The sequence below is a fragment of the Erithacus rubecula genome (assembly GCF_903797595.1).
Source record: "Erithacus rubecula genome assembly, chromosome: 4".
Taxonomy (NCBI): domain Eukaryota; kingdom Metazoa; phylum Chordata; class Aves; order Passeriformes; family Muscicapidae; genus Erithacus; species Erithacus rubecula.
This window is the reverse complement of record NC_136686.1, coordinates 23,907,910-23,926,264: the sequence shown is the minus strand read 5'-3', so window position 1 is coordinate 23,926,264 and position 18,355 is coordinate 23,907,910. Positions and strand designations below refer to the sequence as shown.

Below are 18,355 nucleotides of genomic sequence, written 5' to 3'. Positions count from 1 at the left end.
TGAGTGTGTGAAACTGCCAAGGCATCTTGAAACTTGTTTTATAGCATAATCTGATTCCCGTTGACCTTTCATGTCTTGTCATTCTTACAGTTGTCTTTTTTCTATATTGCAAAAGCCTGTATGCACAAAACTTTTCAAATGCTGAGTTAGTCAGGAAAAAATCATTCAGAAGCACAGTGTACTCATTGCAGCTACTCCTTTTGATTTAGATTACATTCTTAAGGAGTAGTCACTGCTCAAGTGGTATGGAATTCTCACTTGAAGTATTTGTGGTAGAATCTTTCTCAGAAGATATATATATATATTTTAATTCTCTAGAGTAGTGTACCAGAAGTGTACACAACATTAAGGATGTTTTTACCTGCTTTCCCAACTCGTTTCCATTGTGCTAGCTATTTCACTTATGTCCATGAGTAATGTTCTTAAATAAAAGACAAAATACCTGTTGATTTTGGAAGAACAGTTTTCAGTCCCAAATTTTATACATTAGCATAGCAATGTCAGCAGCTTTTCCATATGACTTTAGAGATCTCTGGATTCTCAAGCTGCAGAATAACTTTGACATATCAGCAGGTGGCCAATCGAAACTCCAGCAACCCCTTTTGTCCTTGAAAATGGATTCAAAGTAAATGTTTCAGGAAATGTGTTGAAATTATTTAGAGCAAAAGTATCATTGATGAATGATGACCAAATGCTATTCTACTGAAGAGCCAGGAGCACAAATCCGGTTGAGAAGGTGTACAAAGTGGTGTGAAAATGCAGTGGTAACTGCCAGCGCAGGTGCATTAGGCAATGGCAATAATTGGACTGAGCTTCCCGTAAGCCTACACTGAAATGGAGCTCTGCATTCTTACCCTTCACTCCTAAGGCTAGGGATTCCCTGTTTGTGTGGGAGAAAGGGAAGAAAAGGTTTGTGTAATGCTGTGGACATCAGTGCCTCGAGTCATGGTGCCAGTAGTCTATTTCCCACTTTGGGGAAAGAGTTTCTTGCTGCTGCCTAATAATGGGTTTGTATTTCAAGTGTCAGAAATGTGTACTGCAATATTAATAGTTCAGCATGCTTTCCGTAAGCCAAAATGGAGAAGGCATGAAAACTCTAATAGGAAATTTACAGTGTCTGATTTTTTTGTAGTGGAATTGGTATTAATAATTTTCTTTTTAAGGACATAGGCATTTATTGTAACATAAACAAAATCAAATAAGCAGATGTGATGAGAATTAAGATTTCCACTAACCCATGTGTTCAGTTCGGCTTTTTTTTATGTATATGAAAAACACAGAGGAAGAAGTAATCACATACATTCTTCCCAAGGACAACTTGATTTTTTTATTGATCCATTTTAAAGTATCTGGTAGTATCTAATTTTCAGTAATTGATTTTGCAACTTAAATCACTTTAATACTTTATTGAAATATTAAATATACTTTTATAACCTCTCACGTCTGAGAAGTGTGATAAAATTCTGCAATAAACTCATGGTTCTCTTGTATCTTATATGGTGAGCTTAGAATATGGATATTTTGTTTCAAGTTGCCAGTAGTTGCACCTTTTCAGTTTGACCAACCGGAGGTAGCATTTCTTTATAATTGCTGAAATTACTTCACTTGAAGGAGTGGTAACTACTCAATTTGTTCCTTCAATAAAGTATATATAAGAAAAGACTGATGGATAAGTGATATATTTTCTCCATTTGAATAGGAGGTTACAGTTAGCTCATCCTGTAAGTCTGAAGTTTTTCAGTGAAGTTGATTTGTGAAAAGAAAATACTGAGAAACCTGTGAAAGCAGAAGTGAGAAGCTACAGCATGGCAAATTAATTCTTTGGAGATTATGTTCAGTGAAAAGAAAACCTGACATTTAAGAGCTCTAGGTTGTAACATTCTGTCTCTAGATGTTTCTCTTGAGTCAGTGATTTGGCAGTAGTCATACAAGCTGTTAAGATCTAGTCTATTGATAATGAACAATTCTGAGAAAGAAACTTCACTGTTTTTGTTAATTTATTGTGTTTGTTCTATAACAGTAGGAAGTATTCTCCTGTAACTGAAATTCAAGGAGACTAATCTGGACCAGAATATTTTTGCATTTGAGTCTGTGCAACGTTTTGTTGTAGGATAAAGGGATGAACAAAATATTGTAGGAATGGAGAAGAGATTTCCCAGCAATATGAAACAGATGCAGTGTTACTGAAGTATGTATAACTACCTGTATCTGCAGCAGGTGTGAATTTAGTCCTGCATTTTTAAATAGTTTTGCTGTAGTGTAAGTGTATAGTATAAATGCTGGGGACACCAGAATAAAAATTTCTTCTAATACCTTTAAGTCTCCTGTGGCCCACAGAGCTCCTATTTTTTTTACAGTGTCATGAATGTGTTAACAGATTTCTTTACATTCTTCAGTGATGTTTTCTGAGACAGGCTAATACAAGTATAATGATATAGAATATAATTATCTTTAATTGCAATTGAGTTAAGCACCTATTGAATCTATATCTTACTGTGAGGCTGTATTAAATTAGATAGGGAAAAATGCTAGATCATGCAGCTCATGCTGAAGAGCAACATAGTGGTTGCTTCAGTTCACAGAGATGGGCTTGACTAAACAAAAAGGTTATGTTGTGTATTCTTATTTCCGCCAAGGAGCCCAATGCTGCATTGCAGTAATTCAGTCTGTGCAATGAGTACTGTAACACAGTGTAACTCTCCCTGAAACAATTATCTGTACACAGATCCCCCCAGTGATAGCCATTCTTCACAGTCACAATACTCCTATGAAACCTGGTTTGCTCCTGCAGTCTTCTTCCTCTCTTTTTCACTCTGATATGATAGTCACTAGGTATTCTCCCAGTATTCCCTTCCTCCTGTCTGCACAGATTTCATTTTTACAGACTTACAGCAGTCCCTTGCTCTTAAAACTGTGGTTTTCATTTTTTGTATTGGTTGTTCCCAGCATGCTTTTTCTTCCTACCTTGTAGACTCGTATTTGAGATGCATGTTGTATGCTTCCTTTTGGTGCAAAAGGCTCCTCTTCTTCTCTTTTGCATATGATTCTCCTCCAGTGATTTCATACAGACTGAAACCTTTGGCATGAATATGAGTGAAGATCCTTTATGAACATGTGTAATGGTGAAAATCCTTTTAGTTCCATGTCCTCTGCTTAACCATACTTGTTTCTTCATTGGGAGTCAAAGAGAAGATTTAATGAACAGGAACAAACTTGCAGGACTGAACTTGTACACTGCACTGGCACAATCCACTTTCAAAGCTGAAATTATGGTGATGTGAACTGGCTGTAGCTTTTTATTGCATTTTTTCACCCTCACAGCAGCATGTTGGTATGCAACTGCTTCCTCAGGGAATAACCCAGTGCTCTGAAAAATAGAATGTTCATTTCTTTAATCTCTTTAATGGCAAAAGGTATTAAACCTAAAAAGGTATTGAGGATTCTTTGTAATGCATTACAAATGAAATGTGAATAATTTTGTCAAATTGCTGTGTTTCTATCAGAAGTAAAAATAAGATTATAAAAGAAAGAAGAAAGTACACTGTGTTAGAAAATAATATTTTTGGCTTTCTTTTTCACAGGGGAATGCTAGTTTTAAGAAGAAATGCAATGTAAGAGTTATTGTATTGTAATTTATGTTGGAAAAACACTGCTAGAAGTTCATTAATGCTTAGTTATATCAGTCATTGCAATAGTATTGTGGGACGTTTCAAACGTGAAATTGCCTTACAAATGTCTTTTTATAGAGGTTTGTGCTGAATTTCCAAGAACATGGGGCAGCTGAACTCATTATACTTTCAAATCTGTGAGGTTTTTTTCTTTTGTGCCTTTTTTTCTGTATGTGTTGGGAAAATCTCCAGCCTTGTAACTTTTAAATGTTTATTGATATTACACAGCCGAGAGAACCAGAGGTACTATGTTCTTCTAGTAGGTACCTATCTAGTGTTTGGCATGCAGATCTGTCTGATAGAGGTGCTTCAGAAGGAGCCAAACATAAGATTCATTGCCAGTGTAATGGTGAAGAGGGGCAGCAGTTTTGAACAGATCCAGGACAACTCCCTTACTAGGCATTCCATACAAAAAAGATTGTGAGAAAAGGGCATGCAGTGAAGTTTTTCAATGTGTCTTTTGGTGCTTTGACTCATGAAGTTGCTTTGGGTCTTACTGCAAACGCTTGCAAGTTTGGTCAGTGGAGGCATTGCAGGTCTTATCTCCCCGTGCCAGCATTTCTGAATGCAGGCCTGAAGCTGAAGTGAAAGTTCTATAGCAAGCCTGTGTCTCCCAGGGAGCTAATTTGGATCTGAATTCCCTGTTGCAAGGGATTATTATTGCGTAATCTGCTAGTAATGTGGAGGTCTAATCAAGGTACTTTACTTCTGCATGCTGGTGCATTGAGTTGATCCTTTTTCCACGGAAAAAAAACCCCAAAACCAAAAACAACAACAAAAAAACCCAACAACAACAACAACAAAAAACCCCAAAAAACAAACAAAAAAAAAACCCAAAAAAAACCCCAAAAAGCAAAACAAAACAAAAAAAAAAACCACCAAAAAATTCCCACTGTGTTATGAGAAAGTTGGAGTCTGCAGTTTGCTCGATATCAAAAAGTCAGAAAAAACTCGCTGTTTTATCTTTCAGTATGTGAAAGAAATAGATTTTAACATATCAAGGACAATGTTAGTAATTAAAATCTAGCTCATATGTTTGATTTAGTACTTTTTTTGCAAAAGTTTGCTTATGTCAACTCAGGTTGATTGCTCTAATTTCAGTGAGAGAATAATTTTCTAAATGTTGTTTTAACTGAAACGTGTACTGTTCATCAATTTCCATTCTGTTAAATTCCATCAAACAATGCAGATGCTTGTCAGGTTCATTTTAAGAGTAATTTTAGATTTCTTTATAAATGGAATTTTACATAAAAAAGGAAAACCACTCTTATTTGCTCATTTCAGTCAGAAAAATTTCAGTCCAGAAAAATATTATATTCTCCAATAAATATGTTAATAAAATTTTCCCTTCAGTGTTTTCATCTGACAGGTTATATCATTTGAATCGTGAAAAGGATGAGAAGCTGAGAACTAAATCAGTTGATCAAATTACATGATCTAGTTCCAAGACAGGAAAAAAATACAACCTACAAACAAACAGTTTTAATAAGGCTAAATTATATTTTAGACATTTTACTTTTAATCCAAGGTACTGGTAATATCATAGTAACGTTTTTAAATACCTGACAAGATTTAGGACTTGGAGTCCTAATATAATAATAGTTTCTCCTAAGTATAATTCAAAAATCTACATAACAAATCACATAGTGCTGTATTTCTGTACAAGACAGGGTAGAAGGTAGCAAGTACTGGAGCTAACTGGAGATGTTTTAACAGAATTTGGTGTGATAATTCCTTTAATTCCAGTTTAATGCTGATGAACTTCAATACTGGACTACATCCAAATGATGTGGAAACATAGAATAGCATTTTATATGGTGAAGTTCTCAAGTTCAGTATTCTAATGAGGAAAAATAAAAGAAAGCTTGTAAGCTTGTTCAGTGGTTCATGTTTAGCTAAGCAGTGCTGGTGAGTAACTCTATTTTTTCCCTATTCAGACTTGGCACAGGAGCATTCGTATGTAGACCTAGCTCGATCTGAGTAGTTTGGTATCAGTCTCCTGTGTAGGTTTGCTCTAGATCAAAGAGAGGCTTCTGTGTGTGTCACTGACTGCGTTCTGGGAGTGCCGAGCACAGAGCAGTAGGCTCCTTGCACAAACCAGCTGGAACAACACTTCAAACATTTGTACCTCATGGTAGATTCTCTTGAAAGAGGACTGCTTATTTGCTTTATTATCTGCTCCTTTAACACTGAGAGAAGTTGTTAAATCTGGCAGCTGGAGAGTACCTTTGGATTTGTGATGTGTCCAGAAGGACTGTGATCCATCCTTGGTGCAGTCTGGCCAGTGATGATGAATTAGGAAAGCAGTACTGTTTAGGTCTATGCTCAATCTGTTGAGCATGTTTCCCACATTTTCTCAAGCCCTGCGAATGTTGCAAGTCTATACAGTGATATTTCTGTGGATGATGTACTGCTTAATGGAAGGTTAATAAAAGGGAAATTATTATGATACTGTGCTAGGAGTAAAATCCTCAAGCCCAGTTTATCCTGAAGTGTGGCAGTGCAATGTTTAATGCATGACAGGACAGAGTGATGCAATTTTTGTTGGAATTGAGTCATCAATGAGAGCTCCAGATAAATCATATTGCTGCCCAGCAAGTTAGTCTATCTAAAATAATTAAAACAGGTATGACCTTTTCAAACATTTCAGCAAATACTGATGGATAGCTTGTGTCTTTTTGACTGAAAATCTCTTTTTGTTATTACAATTAGAGAAAGATTTCAGACTTGCAGACAAATACTGATGTAGTTTCACGTGTGCAGCTGTTTCATTTTAATGTAATCCCTGAACTTATTACTAGTTACTGGAACTGAGAAGCTGCTCTAATTTACATCAGTGGAACAAAGGGAAAAAAAAAATTTGAAATGTGACTAAAAGTAATGTTTGAAGTACCAGATGCTGTGACTTACAGTTCCAAAGCTCCATTAGGACTGCTTAAATGCTTCAATGTAAAGTATTAAGTTTGCATTTTGGTTGTACATAGGTATCTCAATCAGAACTAAGAACCACTGAATCATGTATGAGGTAGAAGAGGGTGTAGTCCTTTGAAGACTGCAGTGCAAAAGACAGAACAGATGAAGAGAGGCCCACACAGACATTAATTTAGCCCAGATATACAGGGTAGAGTATTAGGATTTCTCTCTTGTATAAACAACTTTTCCCCTATTCTACTGTTCTCTGTAGAGCTCATACACTTCATTTTTTTTTCTGGAAGAATTGGTATCAAAGTAAAGCCTGGTTCTAGTCCCACGGCATGTTATAAGGAAGGTTTGTAGAACCCTGCACGGTTCAGTGACAGTGGTGAGCACGAAGCGGATCACAAGCCAAGTAGGTTCTACTATCCTTAAAAAAACTGGGCTGACTGCCAGTGCTAGAGTTGCTGAGAGGAGACAGTAACAGAAGGGAAAGTGAGAAGACAGTGACCGGAGTCTAGGGAATCAATGAAAAGGGGTTACGATGGAGTTCAGTAGGCAACTGGAGTGAACTTCAACTTCCAAATCCTTGGAAATTATTGGGAAAAGTAACTGCCCTGCTGGCTGGAAGGTTGGTGACAGTACTTGTGATGGCAGAGGTTTTATTTCTGGTGCTGTGAAGTCTCGTCTTGATAATCTGTGGGCTGGGTTCCAGTGGCTTAGCGCCTTGCCTTTGCATCTGGCACGGCAGCGGGCGCGAGGCGCTTGATCTCTCAGCCACTGTGAACAGCACCTTGCTGCTCTCCACTGCATGGGATTCTGTCAGGACATGCTGCAGTCTTCATACTATGGACCAGATGTTGCAGCAAGCAAGAGCACTAAGGTGGCATGTTTGCTGAAGTAATTTCTGATTCTCGCCAGTTAGCAGTTCTTGATTAGACTTCTTGTGTACTCTTTTCAGAAGCCCTCTTTAGCTGCTTAACGCATAATCTAAATCCCTTCTAAGACTCTTAATTGTGCAGATGGCTTTGCACACACTAGTTTTATCCCATGATTAGTGAAGAATTTATTGAAAAACATTCCTCCCCAAAATCTTGTGGTTACCTTTTGTATAGCAGCTGCAAGCCTGTCTGTCTTTTAAATGATTGTGTTTCAGAAAAACATATATTCAATCGCAGGCATTTTTGTTTCTGTACATACACATTTAAATCAGTAGGCTTTTAAAATGGATTTGGCATTTCAAATATTTCAGATACTTTCTTAGAAACAGGAAATAATTAAAAATATCCAAAGCATTAAAGCCTATAAGAGAGGAGCATCTCTACTTTCAAACTATGGTTCTAGTTATATATGCCAGGATGAAGAATAACAAGAAAATAAGTCACCTTTGCTTTTGAATTACTAGGTGCATCCTGTCTATCAAAATTTTAATTGCTGCATGACTTTCTGAAATGGTCTGAAAAATTTAATTAACTTTGGTTAAAATATACTTTTAATAAATTCGAGTACAGCTATAGAACCAGGAAGTAATGGAGTTGAGCTCCTACATTTTATGTAAAGTGCATACCCTTCTATGCCTGATAAGAAGAATCTTGTTATAGTATTAAAATACAAGCAGTTAGCCTATCAGTCCTTAGGAACTAAACCAAAACAAAACCCTTAACAAGTGAATGAAATGTATTTTATAAAATCTTTTAGACCAAATGATGGGCTTATTCCCTAAAACTTGAAAGTGGTTTAACATCTCTTTCTTCTTGTTTTCTCCTCTTGTCAAATCGTTGAGATATGCAGAAATGGGTAAAACAAAGCACACAATTTCAAAATTAAGTTTTTTCTGCATAGTAATATAATATCGCTTTAATTTTTTTCCCTCCACAGGTACTTTCAGTAGAACAAGTGCTCAGAAACAGAAGTCCTTACTCTTGATTCCTTGGTGTCAAGGACTCATCAGACACCATCTTCAGTCTCTTTATTCAGTGTTTTTTCCCAAGTAGAGGGAGAGTCTGCTTCAGATCCATCTGTCTCAGCTGATCATCATCTCCCTGCTGTTTGTTTCAAATTACAAATGCCTAAGAACAGCAAGGTAGTGAAAAGAGAACTAGATGATGAGGTCATCGAGTCAGTTAAGGACCTGCTCTCTAATGAGGACTCTTCAGATGATGCCTTCAAGAAGAGTGAGCTTATGGTTGATGATCAGGAAGAAAAAGATGTAGATGTTGAAGAAGGCTCAGATGTAGAAGATGAAAGACCTGCTTGGAACAGCAAACTCCAATATATTCTGGCACAAGTTGGATTTTCTGTGGGACTGGGGAATGTGTGGAGATTCCCCTATCTGTGTCAGAAGAATGGTGGAGGTAAGTTTTGTGATACAGCTAGCTGTACCTAGATGATGATGCTAACCTTTCGGATTTCAAAGCAGAGAGAGCCACAGTCAAACCTGCTCCAATGTGTCAGTTGTTCTTTTTAGATTTTGCCAGAGCCTATGAGGAAAAACCCACATTCTCTTTATTTAGAAAAATGCATTTGCTAAAGGGAGTAGTAGATTCTTCCAAGATGCTGTTTCCTCATTTTAGGGTAGAAAGCTCTTGTTACAATATATGTACTGCTCAAACCAGTGGCTTCCCATAACACATAATTATGGAGGGTTGCATTGTTCAGGACCTGGTTATTGTGCTAGGTGTTCTTTATAGTATTTTGACAATAAACCAAGGCATTAGAACTACACCCACTTTAAAGACCAAAGCAGCATTTGGTCTTTTAGTACTTAGTGGTACTAAGTGTCACATCTTTACTCTCTTAATTGCTTTTACCTCCTGGCCATTTGATCATGATTTACTTCTGGAAGGAACTTAAAAATACTCTGAGAGGGAAAAAGTTGTGGTGTATGTTTGTTTTTTGTTTGTTTTTTTTTTTTCCTCTATTTTTCCTTTTTTTAGCTGATGATAAATAATTTAAATCATTGCATTAAGGGGCTGTGTCTGTTTTTGTGCTGCTAGACATTTTACTATTTTCATAAATAACAAGGTACCTTTCACAATAACATCAAGCTGTTTTTCAGTTGACCATCTGTGGTCAACTGTGCAGTTTGAAGTATGAGGCTGGAGACTTTCTCTCCTCTATGAATGCAGGATTAGTATTTCATCCAAATCTATACCATGCCCAAATTTACTACATTAATGCATGCTTTATTGTAGCTAATTACTAACCAATTCAAAACAAACCTGTTGCTTTATGATACACAAAGTGAATGTGTACAGAAAGTGAAGAATAACATTCTACTCCTGCTGCTTTTTTAAAAGCTGAATGATACAACTGATTGAGGAGTATAGAAATGAGCCTAGAATATGATACAAGGGGAATTCCTTTTTTGTTTTCTCTCAATTCAAGCTCTAGAAATTAAGTTTGTGCTTATTCTATCTATTCTATATTCTAAATATTCTATCATGAGGATATAAAGTTCAATTATTTTATATCTAGTTAGTGATTTTTTTTTTTTACTGTCATTTAGGTTTTTTCTTTTCTATTCTGGAGAGAAAGTAATTAAATTACTAATTTAAACTATGATGTCAAGATGTAGTCTCAAGGATAATGAACTACAGCAGTTTATTTTGTATTGTTGTGTCTTTGAAAGTCTGTGTCTAATGTAGTTAGGAATTTTGCAAGCCAACTGGATTCTCCTTTGAACCAAAAGAAGGGATCCATCAGTGTGCTCCTTGGGCTGTTGGTTTCATGCTCTCAGGTGCTTTTAAAGTTAGTCTGTCAGTGAGGGTAAATTTAATTCAGGTCAGATACAAATTAATTAAGTTAGTTAATAATTTCACATTTCAAAAATAAAAACCCAAACAAACCAACACCCCTAAAACAGTAAGCCAGCCAATCTTCAAGGATTGTGACACCTTAATAATCAAACTTGAGAAAGTAGCTGTGGTGTCACGTGAGATTGTAGATAAGTGTTTTCTCCTGTGCTGTGATTGCAGCAAATTGGACGTTTACATAGTCTGTGCAGATAGTGGTTTTTTTCTGCACATGCTGTGACAAGGGTGTATTTGGCTTTTAACAATAATTTTGCACCATTTTGGCAAATGGCAGCCTTCTGAACAACAGAGAAAAGGAATTGATCATTAGAGCTGAAGGTTGTTTGATTTTCAAGTTAATCATAATGCAAGATGGAGAAAGTGACACAAAACTTGGAAATATGTAAAGTACATGTGTGTGCAGATGGATAGATAATTGTCACAAATGCATAGAAGAATAGGGGGAGGGAGTTAAAACTTCAAACACATTCAAGCTACACACATTTTATATGAGATTCTGTTTTCTGCTACACATATTATTTCAAATAAGTATTCTAGGTAAAATTAGAATGGTTTTATGTAACCCATGTAAATATCTGTCTTAGAACTGTTTTGTAATCTGCTGATAAAGCTGTACTATAAATACCTGTTGAAGTTTCTTGGTACAAGGAAAACTTTCTCTGAATTTTTGTTTGATCTGTTTCAGTGAAGTGTATGATTAGATCTCTACCTTCAGTTTAGACCTTAATTTTCTTCTCTGTGTTTAAGGAACTTATAAGTGGAAAATACCATGTGAGGAGAGGGAAGTATATTAAAAAGTAGTAAACCAATAAATCCAGTTCCAATTTAAACCAAAAAGAGTAAGTAAAAACCACAGTTACTCAGTAGTTTCTTTCACAGTCTTCTTACAACACTGTATTCTAAAGCCACCAGTAAAAGAAAAGGCAAATCCTGTGTAGTAATCTTCATTTTAGTATTTTTTTTTAAACTTCTGTGACAAGAACAACAAAATAAACATAGATAAACATCAACAAAGCAAGGTTAGCCCAAATAGATAAGTTATTTGAGAACTTTGTGGAGAAAAAGTTGTGTTTTTCCACCCTGTTTTCAGTAGAGATTTAGTTTGTTTATAGCTGTGGCCTGTGGCATAATGACACTCCTAACATCAGAGTTCTCTATTACTTCAATGAGATAGCAGTGATACCATCTTTAAAAGCAGCTTGAGTAGCACCAGGCTGCAGTGGGAATTTGGATGTCTGTAGATATCTTTGCAATCTCTGTTTCTGAGTCTGGTCTGTTCCACCAAACCAACTTCCTCCAGTTTACTCCTTGTGATTACCTAATGCTTACTCCTGTTGCTTTAATTCGTAGCAACTCATTAATATTTAGAGTAATATCTGTATTTTTTATAATGAACTGAGTTACAGCAAGACTGGGTAGCTCTTTGCTGACTTTTACACTTGTCCTATTCCTAGAAAAGTGTTTGTTGGGAGAGGTGAGAAAAAAGGCTGGTATGCAGCTGGGATGTGCTTGGATCCACACTGGGGATGTAGTTGTAATGCTGAATGTTTGGAGTAGAAAGAAGAGTCTGGGAGGAGACTGAGAGCACTCTAGGGTGCTGGTTTTCCTAACTTTCAGAGGGAGGGCACAAAGGCATTTTAGGCTTTGTGAAATAGGGGCTGTAGATGCTCAGTAAAGTTTTGAGGAGCTGACTGTAGATCTCTCTGTCCTCAATACAGGCACTTCTTACCCCTGGCAGATAATGCCTAGACCCAATCTGGCACTTAGGGCATCTCTTCCACTCTTTGGAGCCCAGCAGATAAAAAAAACCTGTTTCATCCTTGATTCTTGATAAAGGCGATTTACACTGGAGCTGAACATGCTCAATTTCATTTTTGCATTGTAGGTTTTGTTTATTCCTCCTTTGCTACATGAAGGTGAATGTGTGTTTGTTCAGAAAGCACAGATCCTATATAACAATTTCATGACCTCTGTTAGCATACCATAGATTCAGAGCTGCCTGAACTTCCTATGTTTGATAACCTTAAAAACTGCTCAGGTCTACCCAGTCTCGCCAAGATGCTACTAAATAGTGACAAACTAGATTTATAATTTCCTGCTGCACATAACTGTCATCTAAAGGTCAGCTTGCACACCTTTCACTATTTTCAAACAAAGGAAATAATTTGAAATTTATTCTGTTTGGTTGTCATTTCCCTTTAGGATTAGCAGAAGTATAATGATACTGATACATAATTAGAAGTAACAAAAGTAAATTAAATTAAATATTCTGCTGAAATGACTTACTTTGAAGAAAAGTGAGCAGTCTACAAGGTCCTACATGCCCAAAAATTTTGTGTTGCATTTTTGTGAGCATTAACTTAATTTATTCTATTTTTTTTCTTTTTTTTTTTAAAGGTAAGTTTTAAAAATTTATCTGTGGTATAAAAATTCAAAAGCTCTACTAAACAATTTTAGATAAAAGCTGCGAGCAAAATGGGAAAATCTGAAGCAGATGATAGTGTCATTATGTTTTGTAAAGATTGACCTGGGTAGAGTCACGCTGTGAGTTTTTACACTTAAGTAGTCTGAAGGTTTTACTGAAATACCAGTAGATTGACATTAAAGTTCTGTGGTCTAATGAAAAAGCACAGCAGTTGTGCTTTTTCCTCTGCGTTGCTGTGTCAGAAGCTAACAACTAATACAAGAGAAATTGGAGCAATGCAAGTATTCCTTTGTCTTCCAACACTTGGGTATGGGTTCAGAGGCTTTGTTATTAGCTTTGGATCTATGGTTTGTATTCAGTGCCTTGAGTTCACTGATGACTACAGTGTAATTTTTAGTCTAGAATTATCAGACTCAAAATTTAGTTGTGCTTTAGTGTACTGGAAATGTCTAGTTTCTATTTTGCAAGTGTAGTTCTTCATTGATGCTTATTGGCTAAGGTGGTATTCACCCTTTAACCACAGTTTTGTAAAAAGCCACACCTAACGTACTGAAACTGAAACTAGTGACAGGAAGACTATCCTATCTGGATAGACTGTAAACCTACAGATAAAGCATAAAACCATTTATCAGAATTTTCCTGACAAAAGCAGTTTCTATTTGCAGTAGTAAATAATTTTACTTACTGAAGCTTAGTATACTTTTAACTTACAGTGTTTTGTTGCTCACTTGTCATAACTTCAAAAATTTTAGCATTTGATATTGAAAATAAATTTATCTTCTGAACATCAGCTTCTTTCTTGCACTCTGTTAGTAAGTGTCTAGTAAGCTGCAAGAGCTGGGATCTCTCTTCAAGACAGCAATAAACTTCACCTTGATTAAATAAGAATTAAATCAGACACCAGACACTTAATTAAAATCTAGCATAGCAGCAGCTGAAACAAAAGTGCAAAGTTAATACGTTTTTCAAATTACATCAAGCATTGCTAGGAGAAGGAATTCTTCTGTAGTATCAAGGTGATAATGGTTATATTGCCTTGTGTTACTGCTTTTGGAAGTATTTTCCAACTCTTTAATCACTAATGAATCATGTAATTTTATGATTTTTCTGAGCATTTTTAAGAGCTTAAATCAAAACCAATGTCATTATTCCACTTCAGTTGATAATGTTGCCAAATGCATTGGTAATCTCAAGAAAGACAATTTACCAACTATCCCATTCTGGTACTTGATTAAATAAAAAAACATAGGAAATTAAAGCAGTGCTGTGCTCTTTTACAATCAGTGCAGTGCTGTTTTAACAATCATGGACTCTTCACGAAATCTCTTTGATCTTTGTCATTCATTCTAGTGAAAAAGGATGAGGGTTTTTTTTTTGTTTTTTGGTTTTTTTTTATTGAGATGAGTTTATTTAATATGAAAGCCAATGTTTAAGACCAAAACAGGCAAAAAAATAGAAGTGACTTCAGAATTGAATAATTCTGTAAATGTAGAAAGGAGACCTGGGGATCCTGATGTACACAGAATTGCAATATTCAGAAGGCAGCTTAGCTAATAGATGTAGCAGACAACTGATTGTAAGATGTTGTTCAAGGCAAATTTATTATTCAAATTCAAATTAGAGTGGTCCTTATCCAATATAACTGCAAGGGCCCATGTTTTCATGCACAGGGAAATAAGAGGCATGCTGAGATGTTTCCATAGTGATTCTTTTTTAGGATGAAGTGAAGATGTCTTAGAGTTCTTCGAAGTATGTCTAGCTTCAAAGAAAGACTTCAGCAAATTGCTTGCCCAGAGATGCAGTGGTTTTATGTTGACTATGGGGCACAGAAGCCTTTTGCATCCATGTCCAAGCTCTATTGAACTGAAAGACACATGCACGATTTTCCATATGTCTGTTTTGGTGACAGGAACAAGATCAGAAGAAAACTCAGGAGATTTGAATAATCAGAAGAACCAGCACTTCAGGTGCTTTGCACAAACCTAGCAGTATAGAGGTGAACTCTGCTGTCTGGCTACCCACTGAATTACAGGATTGTCATGTCTAATGCAATGTGGATTTAACACCACACTTATTGAACTCATTTAGTAGAATCTAACTGATAAATCTTGCAATTTATATTGATACTTCACCATAAAACACCCACATCAGCCCAGTCTTTAAACGTGTGCTTAACTTTGCAGCCTTGTGATTAAGGTTGTGGACTGGGACACTGAAGAGCTGGGTTCAGTTCCTGCTCTAATACAGTCATCCAGTGGGATACAGGGTAAGTCACTAGGCCCCAATTTTTTTGAGCTGTGTAGGTTTGTCTTGCTCAGCTATGCCACATCTGTCTAATTAAGATCTAAGGTATCATTTACAGTAGCATGATATAACATCTGTGTACTGTTGGCTTTCAATGAGCAGATTTTTTTAAAGATAGTGATGCCAAAGCTTCTCACTTGCTATGTAAATTCTGTCTTGCAGAAATATTGAGTCAATCAGAGGTATTTAATGGTTTCTGTGTTGTATGTTTTTAAGACAGATAGTCCCTCTAATTTTAAATGTGGTTGTTGCTCTGTTCCTCAGTTTTCCTCATATTTATTTACTTCTGTCTCTTAATAGCAAGTAAATCCTTTGCATTCTTTCCATTACATGCAAGTAGAAGTTGAACTACGAGAGACACCAAAGTACTGAAAAGGAATGTAGCTGTTACCTCACTGAAAACAATGCTTCAGTAGACACTGTCAGACAATATTGCATAGCATATTATTAAGTCATAAAAATGAAACACTACTAATGAGCTACTTCATTGATAACATAGTCTATAGACTGTAAAGAGTTTCATCCTAATATCCAATCTAAATCTGCCCTCCTTCATCTAAAGGCCATTCCCCCTTATCCTGTCACTACATGCCCTTATTAAAGGTCTCCAATTCTCTTGTAGGTCCCCTTTAGGTACTGCTATAAGATTCTCTAAGGTGTCTCCAGAACCTTCTCTTCTCCAGACTGAATAACCCCAACTATCCCAAATCTATTTTTCAGTCTGACCAGCTTAGTACCTCTGGACTCATTCCAGGAGCCCTTGTGTCAGGGCTCCAATTTTTCTCAGATTTTATTTATTCTTTTTTTTTCTCCCTAGTCTTGAATGCAAGACTGCAGTTACTCCATGATTAATATCTTTGTAAGATCTTTGTAATGGAAGGGGATGTCCAATTAGTGTGTGCTTCACGAGGAGCAAAATAGCAAGTGAACATAACTAAAAAGGAATTAATGCTACCAGAATATCTGAGACCTCCTGCAAGCCTAGGAAAGTTTAGCTTTCCTAGCATAAACTGTATTCCATGAGATAAATTGCTCACTAAGAATGTGAAAATGCCCATGCATTTTGATAGATTTCTAAAAAAGCCCTAGAAAATTGACCCTGGATGAGGGAACTTGAAGTAGGACTTAGCTGGAGTTGAGGATAAATGCAAAATTGGTTTCTGAATTTTGCTCAGCTTCTCTTTCATCACAGGATGAAGACATTGATTATACAAGTTAGCAGCCTTGAATCTAAGCTTCTGAGATCTTTAGATCTTTGCATTGTAGCTTGCTTCAACATACTGCAGTCTGCATCTCTCAAATGTTTTTCCTTAGCCTTATAATAGTTTCAAACAGAACTTTCAAGGCCTTTGAGTTAGTTGTCCTGCACAGTTGTCTTTATTGCAGTGTATGAACCACACAGAGGTGCCACATTACTTACTGTTGATGCCTGCATGTTTTGTTAGCTCTAGTACTAAATACTCCTCAACGCCAAGGAGGAAGTGTGCTTAGTGTATGGATATATTTGCTTGCAATCAGACTTCCTGAAATAAATGGGAGGCATCCTTAGGTTAGAACTGTGTATGATCATTCCTGGGAATAAGACCTTTAACAAGAGGAATTGCTCTTTATATGTAATGTTTATGTGAAGATGAAGTTACAGTAGCATTTTCAAATATGACGTGGAGAAGAGAGTTGGGTAGTACTGCAAGATACAGATCTGCAATACTTCATTTCTTCCAACTTATGTTTCTGTTTTCTGACTGGAGCCTTGTAGCAACAGGCTGAGGCAGTTTTCTTGCTCAGCTGGTTAGCATCTTTATTATGTACAGTATGAAATCCCCTTTTTGAGCATCTCCATGAGGAATGGAGAAATCAATTCTGAACTTCTTATGATTGAAGTTCCTTTATTCTTACTCAGAATGTTTTGTACAGTGTTTTCTATATTTCCTTTATATTCAGTCTTGCTGCTCTGTTACAAGTCAAGCTGGAAGGTTTTCTAAGAAGTGTTGATTCAGCTCCCAATGATTCTGTATTTCCAAAAAGTTTGATTGGATGTCCCAATTTAAATTTCAATAATATCTCCCTTGCAGTAAGGTTTGCCTCAGATATGTTACAGTGCTTTACAAATTAGGTGTCTTTGGGTTTTTGGTATCTTACAAGACTTAGGATCAAGGTTCAGCTAAAATTATTCTGGCATCAAAAAAAGCTTTGCCATGAAGGACATTAATTCAAATTTGAAGCTATTACAAATTTTCACATTTGTTCTGTCAAGTTCTGACTCTTGTTCCATTTACTCTGATTTATACTTTGTTCCCTTCACAGGTGCCTATCTTGTGCCATACTTAATCTTGCTACTGATAATAGGGATTCCACTCTTTTTCTTGGAGCTTGCTGTGGGGCAGAGGATCCGTCGAGGGAGTATTGGTGTGTGGAATTATATCAGCCCCAAACTTGGAGGAATTGGATTTGCAAGCTGTGTAGTAAGTTTTTTAACATTTTGTCATTTGCTTTCAGGTGTTATGATTTAGATTTCCTGTTTTCCTGCAGGGAAAGGCCATTGATTTGTAGCTGGGCATCGAGGTCAGTTTACAGTGTTTTCAAAGATCTTAGAACTTGAATTGACCCATCAAAACTGTTGGTATATATGTGTCTGTTTAGTCAGTCAACTTGCATTTTGTGATTCTTTTGAAATTAGGAACTATGGAACAGAGTAGTCTTCTGGAGGAAAAAATGCCTATATAAGTATAGGTGTAACTATAGAAATGGACAAAAGTGAAAATTTAGAAAATGTCAGGTATTTTAATGGAATAAGTAATTCCCTTCTTCTTCTGATTTAGTTGAATTAAACTTAGATTCATTGACTAATGTATAGAAATATGCAGTTCAGCAGGGAATTTTTCACTTAATAAATGTAACTTTTGTTTTTGTTTTTTTTTTCCTTTTTACTAGGTATGCTTCTTTGTGGCCCTGTACTACAATGTAATTATTGGATGGAGCCTGTTTTACTTTTCCCAGTCTTTTCAGCATCCGTTACCGTGGGACCAATGCCCTTTGGTTAAAAACGCATCTCATACCTGTAAGTCTGTGTTAATATAAGGTTCTTAAAAATCGTATAAAGTATATAGAATTTGAGATTTTCAAACAAAGAGGAGAAAAACTGCAATTTAAGAACATATTTGTGTGCCAAAGTTCTCTATGAAAAGGTGGTTTTCTATCTTAAGATGTCACATTATAATACTTGAAAAAAT

The 18,355-nt window shown here is 36.2% G+C and overlaps 1 protein-coding gene across 2 annotated transcripts in view; it reads left to right on the top strand.

Annotated features, from left to right (window-relative positions):
• Positions 1 to 18,355, top strand: part of SLC6A15 (solute carrier family 6 member 15) — a 35,515-nt gene that overhangs the window by 2,093 nt on the left and 15,067 nt on the right. For both annotated transcript variants that reach the window (XM_079304492.1, XM_079304493.1), the window contains exons 2-4: positions 8,460 to 8,935; positions 17,430 to 17,587; positions 18,057 to 18,183. In XM_079304492.1, the coding sequence (XP_079160618.1) occupies positions 8,647 to 8,935; positions 17,430 to 17,587; positions 18,057 to 18,183 (574 nt within the window). In that variant the 5' untranslated portion in view covers positions 8,460 to 8,646. The remainder of the gene's footprint in view (positions 1 to 8,459; positions 8,936 to 17,429; positions 17,588 to 18,056; positions 18,184 to 18,355) is intronic.